General features: G+C 40.9%; 1 protein-coding gene across 1 annotated transcript in view; it reads right to left on the reverse strand.

Annotated features, from left to right (window-relative positions):
* Positions 1–589: 589 nt before the first annotated feature.
* Positions 590–17,694, reverse strand: part of cfap57 (cilia and flagella associated protein 57) — a 29,548-nt gene continuing 12,443 nt past the window's right edge. Inside the window, exons 10-23 of the mRNA XM_036596746.1 lie at positions 16,529–16,741; positions 16,022–16,195; positions 15,781–15,942; positions 14,409–14,564; positions 13,651–13,744; positions 11,922–12,112; positions 10,399–10,572; positions 10,095–10,253; positions 7,875–8,018; positions 7,416–7,532; positions 5,476–5,610; positions 5,253–5,396; positions 3,223–3,358; positions 590–1,265 (exon numbers count right to left, since the gene is read on the reverse strand). Coding sequence (XP_036452639.1) covers positions 1,090–1,265; positions 3,223–3,358; positions 5,253–5,396; positions 5,476–5,610; positions 7,416–7,532; positions 7,875–8,018; positions 10,095–10,253; positions 10,399–10,572; positions 11,922–12,112; positions 13,651–13,744; positions 14,409–14,564; positions 15,781–15,942; positions 16,022–16,195; positions 16,529–16,741 — 2,175 coding nt within the window. The 3' untranslated portion in view covers positions 590–1,089. The remainder of the gene's footprint in view (positions 1,266–3,222; positions 3,359–5,252; positions 5,397–5,475; positions 5,611–7,415; positions 7,533–7,874; positions 8,019–10,094; positions 10,254–10,398; positions 10,573–11,921; positions 12,113–13,650; positions 13,745–14,408; positions 14,565–15,780; positions 15,943–16,021; positions 16,196–16,528; positions 16,742–17,694) is intronic.

Below are 17,694 nucleotides of genomic sequence, written 5' to 3' on the forward strand. Positions count from 1 at the left end.
CACAGTAAGACAGTAGATGTACTTTGTAACTGTCCACTACTGATTATGGGTATAGGAGACTGTATGAGTGACCCAGCACTTCATAACCGGAACAACTGAATCATTGATGCACTGAAGCAATGCTCAGATATTAGGGAGAACAAAACAGGACAGAGTCGGTATTAAACTAGCTTGTATTTAAATATATATTTACACACTTCAGTGTGATCAGACGTAGAATTCCCTGTTTTGTGATCTCATATTCACTCACTGGCCACTTTATTATCTACATTCATTTGTTTTACCAGGTCCATTTACCATATCGCTGTTGTCAGAAGAAAAGCTTGTATCTCCAAAACGGTAACTTTACAGGAGAAGGAAAAAACCTACTTTACTTTTAATGGAAGTCAATGGAACCAGACTTTTTCCCCAAGTCATTTTGGGCCATAAATGTAAAGAGCAACAGGCATTTTCAAATTATGTCAAAAACTGAAAAACAACAAAAATGGTGATATAAGGCTTTCTTCTGACAGCAGCGATATACATACAGATTGTAGTCCATCTGCATAATTTGGTAGCCCCCTTTACCCTGTTCATCAGTGGTCAGGACCCCCACAGCTCCACCACTGAACAGGTATCATCTGAGAGGTGGATCACTGTCAGAAAAGAATCAGATGAACTACAAAGTGCACCTATACAGCAAGTGAACCTGAAAAAGTGGACAATGAGCAAAGATACAAGGTATGTATATCTAATAAAGTGGCCAGTGAGTCGTAATAATTAATAGTCAATATAAATCAGGGTGTCCAGTTGCAGTCCTATAGTGCCTCCAGCAAAGTCAGTTGATTTCCAAGCTCAAACACTGTTAATTCAACTCAACAGTTCGTTACCAGGTTTATTAGATGTGTTAAAGCAAGGAAATCACCACACTGTGCTGGACACTGGCCCTCCAGGATCAGAACTGGACACCTTGATATAAATCATGCTTAGACATTTGTAATCATTGTTCATTACGCCCAGCATTAAAAGAGAAACACCTGCAATGTAGCGTTACGTAAAACAGAAATTACATTATGTGGCCCTTATGGTTTGGCATGGGCTCAGTGGTGTTCACGCGGTCAGGGCTGGTAGTTTGGTGCTGGCTGAAGGCGTGGGCGGCGTGAGAGTTCGGCTCTGACCCTGCAGCTCCTGCCTGAGCCTCTGGATCTCCAGGCGCTGCAGCTGGATAATCCGCTCAGCCTCCTCCTCGAAGTTCAGCCGCATCACTGTTCCTGCTGAGGCTGCTGCTGTGGTGAGAAATAAAGGCGGAAGAATGTCGAGTGAGTTATGATATGAGTGATAAGCTGCCTGTTTTGCTGGACCTGATGCTGTTGTAAGGGTTTTTTCTTCCTCTAAGATACATCGAACACCTGCAGCCTTTCCCAGAGGTCCACTTAGGATGTTTGTGTGGTTTTATGTACTGAAAACAGTTACAATTCATTCTTTCATGACCATTTTCTAATCTTTCCAACCTGCGCCTTTAAGAGTTAATGTAAGACATATGTAAATAGCTCTGTTTTGACTGGCTGGTCTGTTTTATGTCTCATTCTAAAAGCAACACTACTTATAACCTCTGTGTGAGTGGGCGGAGCTAAACTACTGAGTGAATGAGTGAATGGGTGTATATAAGCTCACCAAACAAAAAATTAGTCCATTTTGACTGAAACGTAGCTAATAGCGTGTAATACCTCCACGAGCACGAATAACAGCTGCGATTCGATTTGGCCTGGACCGGACAAGTTTCTGGATGAAGGCGACATCAACGTTCAGCCACTCTTGCATCAAAGGATTGCGCAGTTCGGCCAGAATTTGTAGATGCCGTCCCTGGCCTCTTGCTCGCTGTTCCAGGTTGTCCCACAGATTTTCAAAAGGATTCAGATCTGGGGATTTTGCAGGCCAGTCCAGATGTGTGAAAGATCCTGAATGTTCATCATGCCAATCAGTCACATTTGCAGCCCTGTGAACGCGAGAATCGTCATCTTGGAATTCAGGGATAGGAATGTTATGTTCCTCATTGAGATGATTAGCAAAAGACAAAACATGGCTGTCCAGCAGCTCAGTGTTGGCACTGCAGTTCAAATATATGGTTACCTCAACCAAAGGACCCATTTCAGTGTAATTAAAACACCCCAGAACATCACAGAGCCTTTGACCACACCTTGCATGCAGTCCTCATTGAAGGCTTTCTGAGCTCTACAATGAACATGATGCCTAAAGTCATTCACACACAGGCAGAAACGAGATTCATCTGACCAGACAACACGTTTCCAGTCATGAACAGTCCAGTTTTTGTGTCTCTTCGTCCACTGTAACCGGGCAACTTTGCGAGCAGGAATAGTCAAAGGCCTCTTGCATGCCGTTCTGCTCCACATGTTTATGGTATGCAGTTCCCTGCGAAGGGTTCTTTCAGAAATTGGTTGTGAAGGACCTGCGTTGACTTCTAGAAGCAATTCTTGCCTGGAAGCGAAGCCGTGAAACACGCCGGTGGTTCTTGTCTGTCAGTTTCGTCTTTTGGCCACAATTCTGATGAGAATTTCCTGTAGACTAGGATTTCTGCCACTGCTGGTCGAGCCGTATGACCGTATGCTTTGATACACCTGCAAATTCAGCTACTTCCTTCACACCGTGGCCTTTGACAGGAACAAAAACCAATCACCTCCTTTTTCCATTTTTCACACATCGACTGCATCACTGTACCACCTCTTCTCAATCCATGAATTCCATCACACACCCCTCAGGTATTTATAGCCATCTGCAGGAGCCTGAAGTTACTACCACCTTAAACACGCAAGGTGAATAATTTTTTGTCCGGGGAGCTTATGTACCAACAAAAATATATGAGGCAATAATAATAATAATGAATTAAACAGGCTGTTTTGGCAGTGTAGATTCCAAATATCAACTGCATAGCTGAGGAGCGAACGGTACGTTTTGAACTTTTAACAGCGTTTACATTCTATAAAAAAATATGCTGTTCCATGACATGAGCTCTAAACTCACTATTGTTATTGATCCTAAATATGCTATTAAGACATTTAATACATGGAATTTAAAGTGTACTGTTATCAGACAGATAAAAAGAGGTTAACCCCTCAACAGGCCATGTTTTATTACACACATCTATAACCAAATAATTGTCTGATTGTAATGGGTTAAAGACCCTGACCACTGTCCCTAAAAGTTTTTTCGTCTTGTCTGGCTTACTTCTGATGTCTGTGGTGCTCCTGGGCTTGTTCTTCTTATTGAGGCCTACTTGGCTCTCGTAGTCATGGACCTGTGCTCGGACCACCCTCAGCTCCTTCCGCAAATCATTGATTTCCTTAATCAGAGAGACATTCTCCTGCACACCAGCAAAACACAGCATGTCAAACAGTGTTCTATTTTTAGGCAGCCCAGGCAACAAGCACAGCGTTCACTAATTTGATTTGACTCATTAAGAGCCAATTTAATTGTGTGCACTAATCTGTAGTGGGTGAGCCACGGCTTTGACATAGAAACAAACTAAGAAAACACAGAACCGCAGACGTCACAAGATGTAAAATGAATGATAATCTAAACCAAGTGTGTAATGACATATAGTTCTGTGCAAAAGTCATAGACCACCCCTTATTTATTTTCTTTCCAGTCAAAATAGTCATTCAGTACAAGTTGTTAATTTTTCAGGAGATATTTCTGAGGAGATCAAATCTAAGATAATCCACTACATAAAGAAGAGAAAGTCAAAAGAAAATAAGTGGGAAAAAAAGGAGCTTTCAAAACTGGAGGTAAAACTGATTATGAGCTCCAGAGAAAATGGGCCTCCTAAAAACCACCTGGAAGACCTGGTGGACACCAAAACTGTCCCCATCAGATAAACAGCACTTAAAGCTTTCCTCTTTGAGAGAGAGGAGAAAATCAAGCTGCTTCAGATCTGAAAACATCCACAGGTGTTTCTGTCCATCCTTCCACTGTGAGAAGACGACTCAGTGCTATGGGTCTGAAAGGATGTGTAGCTGTCAAGAAGAACCTCACTGAGAAAAGGAGACGGACACATCAAACAAAGAAGCTGAACAATGGACTGACCACCCCAGAGTCCAGACCTCAACACCACTGAATGTGTTTGATTACTTCAGAAAATGATCAACCAGCTTCTAAGACTGAACTTTGGAGGTGTGTCTGCAGATTCTTTGAGAAACTGAAAGTGAGTCTCCTGAAAAGAATGGAAGCTGGAATGAAGGAAAAGAGTAATTTTCTATTAAATACATCTGTTGCATTTTTTCAGCATTAAGGTTATGGCCGTTTTAACTGGAAGTAAAATAAATAAAAGGTTATGTCTGATATTTTATGTAATATCCACAGCCTGTATTGCAAAAGAAAATACACATTAATAAATAATAACTGTAAACTGTAGGCCACACCATTAAAGTACATAAAGCACATCATTACCAAGGTTGTACAGTGAGATTCACTCGAAAGAGGCCCCGAATATTCTGTTGTAACTCCCGTTAGGATGAAGCAATCTGAACGAAAAAATAAGCTACATCCCTTGACGTATATATAATCGATTGCATTACATGCGATGCTGGAAGTGATCTCCGTTTTCTGCCAGACACATTTCGACGCGGCACTCCATGTTCCTCAACGTATCGGCAAGCATATCGGGGGAAATAGCAGCAATTTCACATTGGATGTTTTCCTTCACATCTTCCGTAGTGCGAGGCTTGTTCCGATAGACTATTCCTTTGAGCAAACCCCAAAGGAAGAAGTCTGGTGGTGTCAGATTCGGCGAACGCAGTGGCCAAAGCCCCTTCGGATTTACCCTGTTAACTCACGGTCATCCAGTTGATTCACGAACTGTTCAAAAATGTCCAGGTATACATCTGTGTTCACGGTGGTGTCAAAGAAAACGGGGCCTATGATGTGCAACTGAGACATTGCGCACCATACACCGACTTTTTGATCATGGAGCGCTTTTTGGTGAGTGGCAAAGGGATTTTCAGCGACCCATATACGGAGGTTAAACATCACGACAGCTGTCCGGCGCCTCATCGCTCTGACGCAGGGGCATCCCGGCTTGTTCGAGGCTCCATATACTGAGGAGCACATTACACGTTGTTTTGTTCAGATTGCTTCATCCTAGCAAGAGTTATTACAGAATATTTGGGGCCTCTTTCGTGTGAATCTCCCTGTATTTGTGGTTTCTGTTTCTGAGTATAAGAAAATAAAAAAAGAAATAAATAAGAAAGCTTCCCTGCCTTCATGATCTTGACGTTGTCTGCTCGGTGGACTTCTGTGTCCTTGGCCAGTTTCCTTTTCAGAGAGGCCACGTTCTTCTCCAGGTGCTCCCTCTGCCTGCTGTACTCCCTCTGGATGTCCGCGTCCACACCAACTATCTCCACCTGCCGTGGTGATCTCACTCAGTCCAGTATGAATTTACTGAGGGGTGTGTGTGTATATGTGTATGTTTGTTTCTCTCACCACGTCTGACTGTTGAACATAGCGCTCATAGAGCTCTCGGATGCTTTCTTTCAGCTTCTTGGGTTCCTGGATGAACCCCACGCAGTTGTGAAGGTCAGTCTTAAACCTCCGTACCAGGGCCTCCACGTCTCTGACCTGAGGAGACAAAGCCAGGCTGGATGAGGGAGGAGATTAATTGCAAATTACATTTTCTATTATTTTGCCATTTAAATGAGTTTGAATATGCCAAATCATGTCTGAGAGACAAAAGCAATAATGACCCATCAAAAATCCTACATCGTACATTCAGTGACTGGCCACTTCAGTGGTAGTGCCTAATAGAGCCACTATACAGGTGTACAGTTACAGCCTGTACCCTCTATTCTTTCATCATTGGTCAGTTTCTGACCGCAGGACTGCTGTTCACTAGACATTATTTGATTGGTGGACCACTGTCAGAACTCTGACTGGAAGTACAGCACTGTGCAAAGGACAGAGACCACACTTTCATTTATTTGATTTTCACTCCAAACAGCCATTAGTGACTGATTAATAATCATTTTTTTGCATTGAAAAGCAGAAATTATATGTATATTTAACAGAAAAATACAAGGAAGCCTCAACAACTTAATATATTTTTATTTTCAGTATTTTGCATCTATTCTTTGCCTTTTATTACAGCTTATTCAAAGAAATCTGCAGGAATATTTTTCTTAAAAGTTGGTTGGATTTTCTGCATTTTCAGCTGTGGTTTGAACATTTTTTAGTACTGTTTATCTGAAGGGGTCAGTTTTGGTGGTCTAAAAGCAGGTCTTGCATGGTTGTTAGGAGTCCCATTTTCTCTGCATTCTTCATTTTTTGAACATTTTACACATTTTCCTGTTAAATGGTTTCTCTATCATGCTATTTCTGACACTAAAAAATGAATAACCTGTAAATAATGGCCCTCTACTAACCCTCTACTGCCTGCATTATGAGAGCATTTAAAAAAAATCAATTCACTTGTCTTGCATAAATTGGTCTTTATTTTTTTCAGACCTGACTATTAAATTCAACATTTAAAAATTAAAAATGTGTGCAGGGGCCCTTTTGGAGTATGTTGCCTTGAGCAACATTGTGTGACAATGGGAAGAAACGATATAGACCCATGTTTCCTGAAGTGGTGAGACCTGGCTTGTGACTGGCTAAATCTATTCCACTATCATACAATGTTGCTTCTAGGCAACAAACATTTCTGCAAATTCTGCAAAAAAAAAAAACTTGTACTGAATGTTAAAATTGAGGTTTAAATGTGTCCACCAAGAGACAATATGACTAAATACATGCTTTTTATGGACTTACTCAAACTCTTCCCTTTATTAACCCTATCGCTGTCTTTAAATATGTAAATCATTATTGTAAAGAGAGAAAAATGAGCTTGTTGCCCTGAGGCAACACAGTGCAATAGAGGGTTAAATAAATGGAGTCACACCGGCTAAATGAAAAATAATAACTCTGGCACCTTCTTCAACCATTTTCAGGCCTGTTTTACACATTCTTCCTCTGCATGGCTTGAATGACATGGAATGTCTTACTTTACATTTCAGAAGTTGAAACATTTCGCCACTTTCAAACATGTTTTGGCTGATTTGGAGTAACAGGAATATTTGATTTTCTGCTAAAATTACATCGTTTAAAAAAAACAAGCACACTGTACTTGATGATGTCTATATAAATTAAAGCATAGCATTTGGGGAAAACGGTAAATTTGTGTGGTCTACCAGGTCTTGCATGGTTGTTAGGAGTCCCATTTTCTCTGTATCCTTACTTTTTTGAACATTTTACACATTTTCCTGTTAAATGCTTTCTCTGTCATGCTATTTCTGACTTACAAAATGAATAACCTATAATTAATGGCTGAACTAAATAAATGAAAGGGTGGATGGATGTTCCAAAGCACTGTGTACAGTATCAAAACTAACCCGCTGCATTTCTTTGTGCATCTCTTTATCCGTGGCTTTCAGTTTCAGCTTCAGATCAGCAATGGTCAGCTCCAGCTGAGTGTTCTTCTTGTGGAACTGATCCAGTTCTCCCTCCATCTGACAAAAACAGCATCTTTTGATTAGCAGTGAGCAACGTGATATTCATTTAGTGATATTGATAGCAGTTTTGAATGTGATGTGTCTGAAGTCTCTTAAACGGTATGTATGAAGTGTTATTGTCACAAAACTCATGTATCTCTTAACCCCTCAAAAGGCCATGAGCCTGACGGCAGGCCCGACGTTTTATCACGCACTTCTATAATCTAAGCTCAACCAGTTTGCACTAAAGTCTCTGTAGTTGCTGAATAATAAGCCTTATTATGTAATAAGCCTGAGATTTTAAGGGGTTAAACAGACTTCAGCAGGCCACCTTTGCAGGTGTAGGACTACATTTCCCACCTCTTGGATCTGCTCCTTCATCTCTTTGATGTCATTCTCCCTCGGCTCGATTTTCGTCTTCAGGTCTTTGATTTTGTAGTCCAGCACAAATTTGAACTTCTCCAGCTCCAGGTTCTTCTTCTTTAGATCATAAATGAGGTTATCCTGCAGGAAGAGAATGAAGAATAATCTCATCCATTGCCCAGCTCAGTCTGTCCTGAATGGTTTATTGTGTTACACCACGGAACCACGACCTTCAGTATTTCATCGCTGACAACCATATTACACACACACGGCACAGATTTTCTATTATAAGTCCCAAACGCGACTGGCTTTTATCTTGCAAAAACATTGTAAATATAATCCGTCTGCTGATTTATGAGCAGTCAGAGGAACAAAACAGAACAGTGTCCAGAATACCATTACACTCTGCGCTGTTTTCACAAACCCTTAAAGGAAGAGTGTGGGGTAAAAATCAAGTTCACACAATTTTGGCCCCTTTTGTAGACAATTAGACTACTTCTGTTGTTGCTACTGTTTTCAGTAACGTGACGTACTTTCGTCCATGTTTACGGAAACAGTATGTAATGTAATGTCAGAAATTACTTGAGGAAGCAGTTATTTAGATTAGGGCTAATAAGCGATTTTGAGAAATGAATTAATGAAGACAAAATTATTGAAAAACAATTTTTTGTTCATTATTAAAACCACAGATATTTTACAGTTACCAATACCTATGCCAGTTTCTGATCGCACCAGATGGTGGTGACAAAGCCTGTCTGCCTACTGGCCTTTTCGCAGTCCGAATTTTACAGACCATAAAAAATGAACTATTTTAGCAGAATGGGCTGTTAACCAGGGTCTTGGAGTCACACTGGCTAAAACGCTGCTACTGATTCATGAATGCAGTTTTTCCTCTCTGTGCATTCATCCGTCCCCCTTTTTCAGGTGTTTCACATATTCTGTCTCTGCTTGGCTTGAGCAAAGTGAAATGTCTTACTTTGTATTTGCCGCTAATGTTAACAGGTTGGCTTTCAAACAGGTTTTGGCTGATTTGGAGTAAGAGAGATATTTCATTTTTCCGCTAAACGTACACACAAAAAAAAAACAGCACCTTTCAGACTTGATGTCTATATGAAATAAATTGAAGCAGAGCGTATGGGGGAAATTGGTAAATCTGTGCAAAAATATTTTAAAAAATTAAAGGTGCAGTGTGTAAGATTTAGAGGGCTCTATTAGCAGAAATGGAATATAGTATAAAAAAACATTTGCGTTAGTGTCTAATCACCTCTAACCACAAATCATTGTGTTTTTTTAGCTTAGAATGAGCCCTTCATATCTACATAAGGAGCAGCTCTTCTTCAAACAGGGCCAACATGTTGCGCACCATGTTTGTACAGTAGCCCAGAACAGACAAACCAAACACTGGCTCTAGAGGCGCCTTTTGCATTTTTACGTCAAAGCAGCAGCTTGAATTTGGTGGCGCTGTAGCTCCAGTTGGAAGATGTAGAAAGAAGCAGAATCAGTAGTTGCTGCTGGGGTGCTGGCTAAACATTTTGTGTTGTGAGAAGTTCAAGAACCCAAATTTTGACAAATGGAGAATCTTGCTTATTATTTAGCACAAGATAAAGCGACGGAGGGTGAATCCTCATTGTCAAAGAAGCGAAATCATGAAGAAAAACGACACTCTAGGTTCTACTAGACGCTTGAAAAGGGAGGAATGAGGGAGGGGGATTTGGTTGGTTGCAATCTGCAATCTCACCACTAGATGCTGCTAAATCTTACACACTGCACCTTTAAATCAGCTTTATTCTACCATATACCACTACAAACTTTTTTACAAAGCAGTGTGGAAAAATCACATTTAAACTTTTGTCTCCAGTATGCTCGTCTGCTTTTCTGAGGGTTTTTCATTTACTGTCTTTCACAGAAACCACTGTCAACAATAAGAACCAGCCATGTGGCTGCATCCTATCAGGATGAAGTGAGAAGAGAAGGGGTGGGGCTTATGCTATGCATGCACCTACACACAAATGACTGGGCTTTTCTTCCAAAGTAACTTATAAATTGTAGCGGTTGTGATTACTGAGGTTTCCTACAGAGCTCTGTAGCATCAAGATATTTTTACCACACAATTTTCTTTAAATTGTATCAAATCTTGACCGTGAGCTAGTTTAGCGAGTTGTGCTCCTCTATGTTCCTCAAAGAGTATTTGTCCTTGTGGTGTCTGTACCAGCCTACCTTGTCCTGGATGGTCAGGTGTCTCTCCTGGATCCCCCTCTTCAGACCCAGGATGTCCTTCTCCAGTGACTTGATGACCGCCTGCAGCTTCTGCTGCTCCACCTTCAGCTTCTCGATCTCCATGTTTCTGTCATCGATCTCCCTCTGCAGGCTGCTGAACTACAGCAGCGCAACATGTACACATTTAGATAAAAGTGGGAGGAGGACAGACCCGTATATCATGTCAGAACAAACAAAAGCTGTTCGTTCAAGACATCTAATGTGTTTCAGTAGAGCAGATCAGATCAACAGCAAGGCTACAGACCTTCTTCTTCATGACACCTGTCTCTCCCTTGAGCCTCAGGTTGGTCTCCTTCTCTTCCCGCAGCTTGCACTCATATTTGACGCGGATGTCCTGGAGCTCGCGGTCGCTGTCCTCCTCCATCTGCTTCTTCATCTCCTCAAATTCTCGCACCTGCTGCCGCGATTCGTCCTGACACTGGAGTGAGGAGAGGATGAACAACGCAGTGCTAAACTTAATCCAAGGCTCAAATCAGAAATTGTTCATCAGGCCCAACATTCAAAAGCATGCAGCTTTGGTGAGGTAGTTACATTTTAGACAAAAAAAGATGCTAGAAGTCCTAGAAAGTACATTATGTCAACTGTCCTTTAAGAAACAGTACCTCTCTGTACCTGTGCTTCTGACAGTGTGAGCTTTTGCCCCTTATCAAGTCACCTCACAGCTGTCAAAGCAAAACCTCATATTTCCAAAATGATAACTTTACAATAGAAGGCAAAAACATTCTTTACTTTTAATGTAAGTCAATGGAACCAGACTTTTTTCCAATCAATTTTGGGTCGTTTCTTTTGGTCCATTAATATAAAAGAATATATTAGAAAATGTATGTATGTATGTGCAACAAAATTATTGTTATATTCCTAATAACAATGAGTGTGTTTACATGCACTTAACAGTCTGATCATAATCAGATTTCTGCAGTGATCTGATTATTCAAATGGTAATTTAAACAGCACACTCTGATTTCTTAGATCGGAGTAAGGTCTAGAAATTCGATTAAAAAATCTGATGAAGAGAGCTGGATTTTCAGGTTTCTCAGTGCATATAAACTCGGCAGTACCAGAAATAAGTGAGCGGCGTCAACGCAAGACGCAACAAAACACTTTTGGAGTGACGCTGAAACCGACTACATGCTTGACGAAATGAGGGATTTAAATATTCTTCATCTTCTAGATGATGTATGTTCATATTTTCAGGTAAAATGTTGCAGTGTTTTTTTAAAAAAGTTTGAGTTTTACATTACGTTCACGTGACGTCTTCTTCTGTGCGTTTATTGGCTGGTTGTAGAGCAGAAATCTGATTACTGTCTGACTCATGTACGCCTGGAGTTTCCCATTATCTGATTACTTAAGAGCATGTAAACGTGTTGATCGGATTACTGACAAAATCTGATTTTCTGCAGTTATCGGATTATTAAGTGCACGTAAACTGATTCAAAACCTTTGAACCCTACTGTATATTACATTACTTATAACACTAAGAGTTTGCTAAATATCGCCTGATAATTATGTTAATTAGATAATTCTTTAAAAAGATAGAAGTCTTTTTTACTATTGGTAAAGTGTGGCGTACATCTAATACAGCACACTGCATGCTACAGTCTAACACCACCACTGTCTGTATATTACTGTTATAGAGCTGTAAAACACCTGAGACGTTAGGTGACCCAAATAATAATAAAATAATAAAAGAGATCAATGACTCATTAAACCTAAGGTGAGAAAGGCTGTTTGCTAAACTGCTGACCTTCACCAGCATGGTGTCCTCACCTGGCCCAGCGTGAGGACCTTCTCCTGCATCTTGGCCTCGTAGAACTGCGTGATCTCCTCCAGGGCGCGGACTTTGCTGTCCTCCAGCTGCCGCAGCTTCTCCTCATAGCTGTCCTGCATCTGCTGAGACTTCAGCTGGAGCTCATGGTACTTCTCATACTCCAGCATCAGCTTCTGGTTGTTGGTGGACTCTGCAAACGCAAGTTCCTGCTAGCCTTAGTAAACAAATGACTAGTGGCTAACTCATGTCTCAGCTCGGACTGGAGAGGCTACGTGTAGTCATCATAGGTGAGAACTAATTCTGTGGCCACAATGGATGAACTACATTATTTAGCTACTCTATGCAATGTTTAAGCAACAGAACACGAGAAAGAGTGTGTTATCGTGAAATCACATCACGGCTGTGATGTGGTCGCCGTAGACACAGCCATAATGTTATTTGCGATAACACATGACCTCGAGTGTTCTATTGCTTTGCAAGTAAGAAATTAATAAACTGGGCCGTGAATGCGGCATTTAATATGCTTTAATGTTCGCAGTTCCTTCACCAAATTATAGTTCCTTAACAAGCAGCTTGTTGCTACGTCAGAGTAACGAGCCCCGCCCACTCGCTGCACAGCCGGCAGTTTGTTCTCCAGCTCCTCACACTAAATTCCCAAACTGCCATCACCACTGAGCAGCTTTTCAGTCGGCAGCTGTGACAGAAGAACAGCTGAACAACCTGGAATCAGCCAGAAATGAGCTGAATACCATTCACCAAACGTGTGGTCTGATCTTCAGAGTCTGACCAAATTGGACTGAGCCATAAAACTGATGCAATATCAAGTTCAGCTCAGTTTTGTCAGTTTTTGTCAGATCAATATTAATTTTGTTTTATTCCAGCCAGTCTGTAAAGCATCTTACAGCCCATTTAGTTTGGTGAATGGTGTTCAGCTTATTTCTGGTTGATTCCAGGTTGTTTAGCTGTTCTTCTGTCACAGCTGCCGACTGAAAAGCTGCTCAGTGGTGATGACAGTTTGGGAATTTAGTGTCGTCTCATCTTCAGAGTCTGACCAAATCGGCTGTCGGTCAAATGTGATCTTAAAAGTATCCATTTTCTGTTTGTGGCAAAGTAAGAAGTAAAAACGTTCAAATGGCTTGAGCGTCTCCTACAGCGGTCAAAGTCGTTGCTTAGCAACAGCGTCTCAGCGGAGTGATACAGTGTTTGTGAAAAAAACGTGATGTTGTGGTGAACGCTTCTCAACCAATCAGCTTGCATGCCCCGGAACTAACTGTTGTATAATATAAACTATAATGTAATAATTAGCTAATTAGTTAATACACTTAGTTTATATTTCTAATATAATATGAGTGCTTATTGAGTGTAGCATCACCATTGTCTTTAAAGGGGACCTATTATACTTTTCTGTTTTTTCCCTTTCCTTTAGTGTGTTATGTATACAGGCGTTTACACGGTTATTATTCTTCTATTTAACTGATTATTTACAGGATTACCCACCTCGTTCAATCAGATAGAAATTGTATTCCGAATGGCCTCATTTGGACTAGACTATTCCGATTGAGCTATTAGTTGGATAATTAACAGATTATTAGGCTGCATGTAAACGTGGATATTGAAGTTTATTTTAGTAGGGCTACTAAAAAACATTAAACTAACCCTGATTCTAATTCTAATAAGTGCAGTGTGAAACAGAACAACGTTGTTGAACTATGGAGAGTTGTTATGTACCCAGGTCCTGCTGCTCTTTGCTATGTTTCTCCATGACCTCACTCAGGGCCTCTTGGTGTACGACCTCCTGTTTCTCCTTCTCTGTTTTCAACACCTGCAGTGAGATACAGAGCGATATTCATTTTGGGGGAAACAATGTCTTTCACACTGAGAACAAAACTATGTATTTCAAGGTTATTACATTTTTCTTATAGACCACAGTTACATTTTTAACCCTTGTGTGGTGTTCAGGTCTGTGGGACCCATTTCAATGTTTACCAAAAGAAAAAATTATGTGATTTATTATTATTTCAGCCTCAGATTCTTGGCCTTTGCTCATTTTCTGTGAAGAACATATAAAATAACCCATTTTCAGTGTCTTCACTCTGTTCACCCCCCACACATTTATATTACATGTGGTGTTGGGTGAACCCGCGGGGAGTAAAAGTGTGGAGGTGCTGTGTCCTTCACTCTGTTCTCCTCCTACATGGTCTGCTGTTAGTGTGTGTGTCTGTCTTTGTATATGTGTGTGTGTGTGTGAGGGTGGACAATATGGACAGGCTGCTGACTGGCTACAGCTGCTAAAGGAGAACCCTACGCTGGCCACTTATGATATTTTAAACATCTGGTATTTTTACATAAATTGTTATGGCTGTATTGATTTAATAAAACAATAAAGCGGTGGATTCATCGCATTACTGAGTAACAAACACATCAACACCACAAAGGTTAAGGTGGTTACACTGCTGAATTATCTGTATGCGATTCAGAGCTCTAACCTTATTTTCGGTCCTGAATGACTCCATCTGCTGGGTGAACTTCTCGGTGAGGTCTTTGATCTTCTCGTTGTAGTTCATGTCCTTCAGCCGCAGCTGGTATTCATTCTCCATCTTTAGCTCCTCCACTCTGGTCTTCAGCTCCAGCATGATTTGATTCTGGATAATGACACACAAAATCATCTGATGAGGCTGAAGACTGGCAGAAACCTCCATGGTCCAAAGTGTCGGACCTGATGTTTACCCTTCATACCCTTAAATGAAGCAATTTTCCTTCCTATTCTTTGAAATGGCTATTTGGTTAAACTAATGTAGTTGTCAACAGCCAGTGAGTGTTTGGTGTATAGGTATCTTCCTCAGGCCTGTTGGAAAAGCATCTCAGGTAATTCCTCACGAAGCTTCCTGAAGGAATGCTAAGATTGTGCAGAGCTGCACTATTGTAAATATAGGCCTACTTAAAAGAATCTAAATTATAAGGCAGTTAGAACACATTTTTGGGTCATTTTGTCTTCACTACAATGTAGGAAATAGTAAAAATCTTCATGAGTGTGACCATTGAATGTCAATATATAGTACGCAGTAAGAGTCCACCTACGTTTATTTTACTTTACAGTCAAAACGGCCAGCAAGTACAACTTATTCAATTTCCAGTGTCAGGAAAAAAACATCAGAAGTCACAACAAATTAATGTATGTTTTCAGTATTTAATGTGTCACTCTTTGCCATTATTCCAGCTTCCATTCTTTTCAGGAGACTCACTTTCAGTTCCTCAAAGAATCTGCAGACACACCTCCAAAGTTCAGTCTTACAAGCTGGTTGATCATTTTCTGAAGTGGTCAAACACATTCAGTGGTGTTGAGGTCTGGACTCTGGGGTGGTCAGTCCATTGATCAGCTTCTTTGTTTGATGTGTCCGTCTCCTTTTCTCAGTGAGGTTCTTCTTGACAGCTACACATCCTTTCAGACCCACAGCGCTGAGTCGTCTTCTCACAGTGGAAGGATGGACAGAAACACCTGAGGATGTTTTCAGATCTGAAGCAGCTTGATTTTCTCCTCTCTCTCAAAGATGAAAGCTTTGAATGCTGTTTAACTGATGGGGGCAGTTTTGTTGTCTTCTAGGTCTTCCAGGTGGTTGTTAGGAGGCCCATTTTCTCTGTAGCTTTTAATCATTTTTTGAACTCCTGTTTTTCACCTATTTTCCTTTGACTTATGCAAGTAGATTATCTCATATCTAATCTCCTCAGAATTATCTCTTTTTTTTTAAGTTAAATTAAATAAAGGGAGGTCTCTGACCTTTGCACAGTACTCTACAAGGATTTCAAGGAGAGCTTCTGAGACTTCTTATATGCAGTATATGATGTATTACTCAAGTTTACCTTTTCCTCCAGATCAGACTTGGTAATCAGGATCTCCTCTGCATAGGTCATTTCTTTGTCTCGTTTCAGCCCCCGCCCTTCCTTGTCAATGATTTTCCAGATGAGGAGACAGCCGTCCTCTGAAACGGTCAGTAGGTACTGGTCATCAAATGTAACAACCATCTGTGGACAAAAGGCAACATTAGTGTGATGTTATTAATAGAACACGGCAGATCAATAACCTTTTCGACCATATATATACTTTGGTGATGGGAGCAGAATGAGCCTGGTACTCTGTCCATTCTTTTTGCAGGGGTAGAGGGTATTTGATGGCCCTCACGGACCCAGTGGCAGTGCCTGTAAAGAGCGCTCTCCCCGAACGGGTCATGGCGATGGTTGTGTACAGGACGTCGTCTGAAACCACTTCCCTTAGGATCTGATGCAAGGACAAATAAAGAAGTCTAAATTTCATTCCAAAATCACTCAAAACATAAAGTAAGTTTAAGCAAGTTTCCTCTTATGCCAAAAGTACATGATCTCACAAGTTTGGTGCTTGGTGTCTAAAGTTTGCTTCTTTAAAGGGCCACACTGGCCAAGGCTAAAGATTTAACCATTACTACATTTGTTGTTAACGTCTACTCACCTCCTACCGCCTCAAAGCTCCAGCGCCAAACAAAAGAAGCAAACTTCTGACACCAAACATGTCTCTACGATTGACTACGTTTTGGGGTATATATGGTGAATGTATGATGTCAGTATGATGTCATGCCTGGCAGTCATGGATCTCCTTCAGTGTGCAGTCGCTCCCCACAGCAAAGATGGATTTGGTTTCGGGGGACAGGACCACGCCCGTGTAGCTGCAGGACTTGAGCACGCTCTCAGACTCGCGCTTTCCACTCAGAGTGTTCCACTCGTACACGGCTCCGTCCATCCCGCACGAGACCAGACGGCTGTCGTCCGCGCTCCATGCGATCGACCGCACCTGTGGAGTCGAAATCAGAGTCAGAGTGCCTGGCAGTACTGTTAAAAAGTCAGAGACCACCTCTCATTTATTTAATTTCCAGTCAAAACGGCCATTAGGTACAAGATATTAAATTAGATAGTACATTTTTCAGTAGATGTTTCTGTAGATATAAGATAAACCACTTGAATAAGGAGGCAGCAAGTCAAAGGAAAATTAGTGAAAACCCAAGAGTTTCCAAAACTGGAGTTCAAAAATTGATTAAAAGCTACAGAGAAACTGGGACTCCTAACAACCACCTGGAAGACCTGGTAGACACCAAAACTGCCCCCATCAGATAAACAGCACTTAAAGTTTTCATCTTTGAGAGAGAGGAGAAAATCAAGCTGCTTCAGATCTGAAAACATCCACAGGTGTTTCTGTCCATTCTTCCACTGTGAGAAGACGACTCAGTGCTATGGGTCTGAAAGGATGTGTAGCTGTCAAGAAGAACCTCACTGAGAAAAGGAGACGGACACATCAAACAGAGAAGCTGAACAATGGACTGACCACCCCAGAGTCCAGACCTCAACATCACTGAATGTGTTTGGAATTACTTTGGAAAAATATTTTTTTTCTGTCACTGTAAAACAAATAATTGTACTTATTGTAAATCAAATAAATAAAGTGTGGTCTCTGACTTTTGCACAGTACTGCATATGTATTTTAAAAACAGTTTGAATATATTACACTTTTAAGGTGGTGTATGGTTGGTTTTGCTGTACAGAAATTAGAAATGTGAGTCATTAATTTCTTAAATGTATGAATTCAGATTATTTAATATAACTGCTTTTAGGACATCAACATAATCCTGGCACATAATGAAATACATGCATTGAGTTCTATCTCCAATAGTTCTGCTGGAGCAGACATTTTTATGCTGCCTAGTATTATCAACAAGAGGTATCAGTGGGGCACTCTGTCCTACATAGAGT

Source organism: Colossoma macropomum, unplaced genomic scaffold (assembly GCF_904425465.1).
Source record: "Colossoma macropomum unplaced genomic scaffold, Colossoma_macropomum, whole genome shotgun sequence".
Lineage (NCBI taxonomy): Eukaryota > Metazoa > Chordata > Actinopteri > Characiformes > Serrasalmidae > Colossoma > Colossoma macropomum.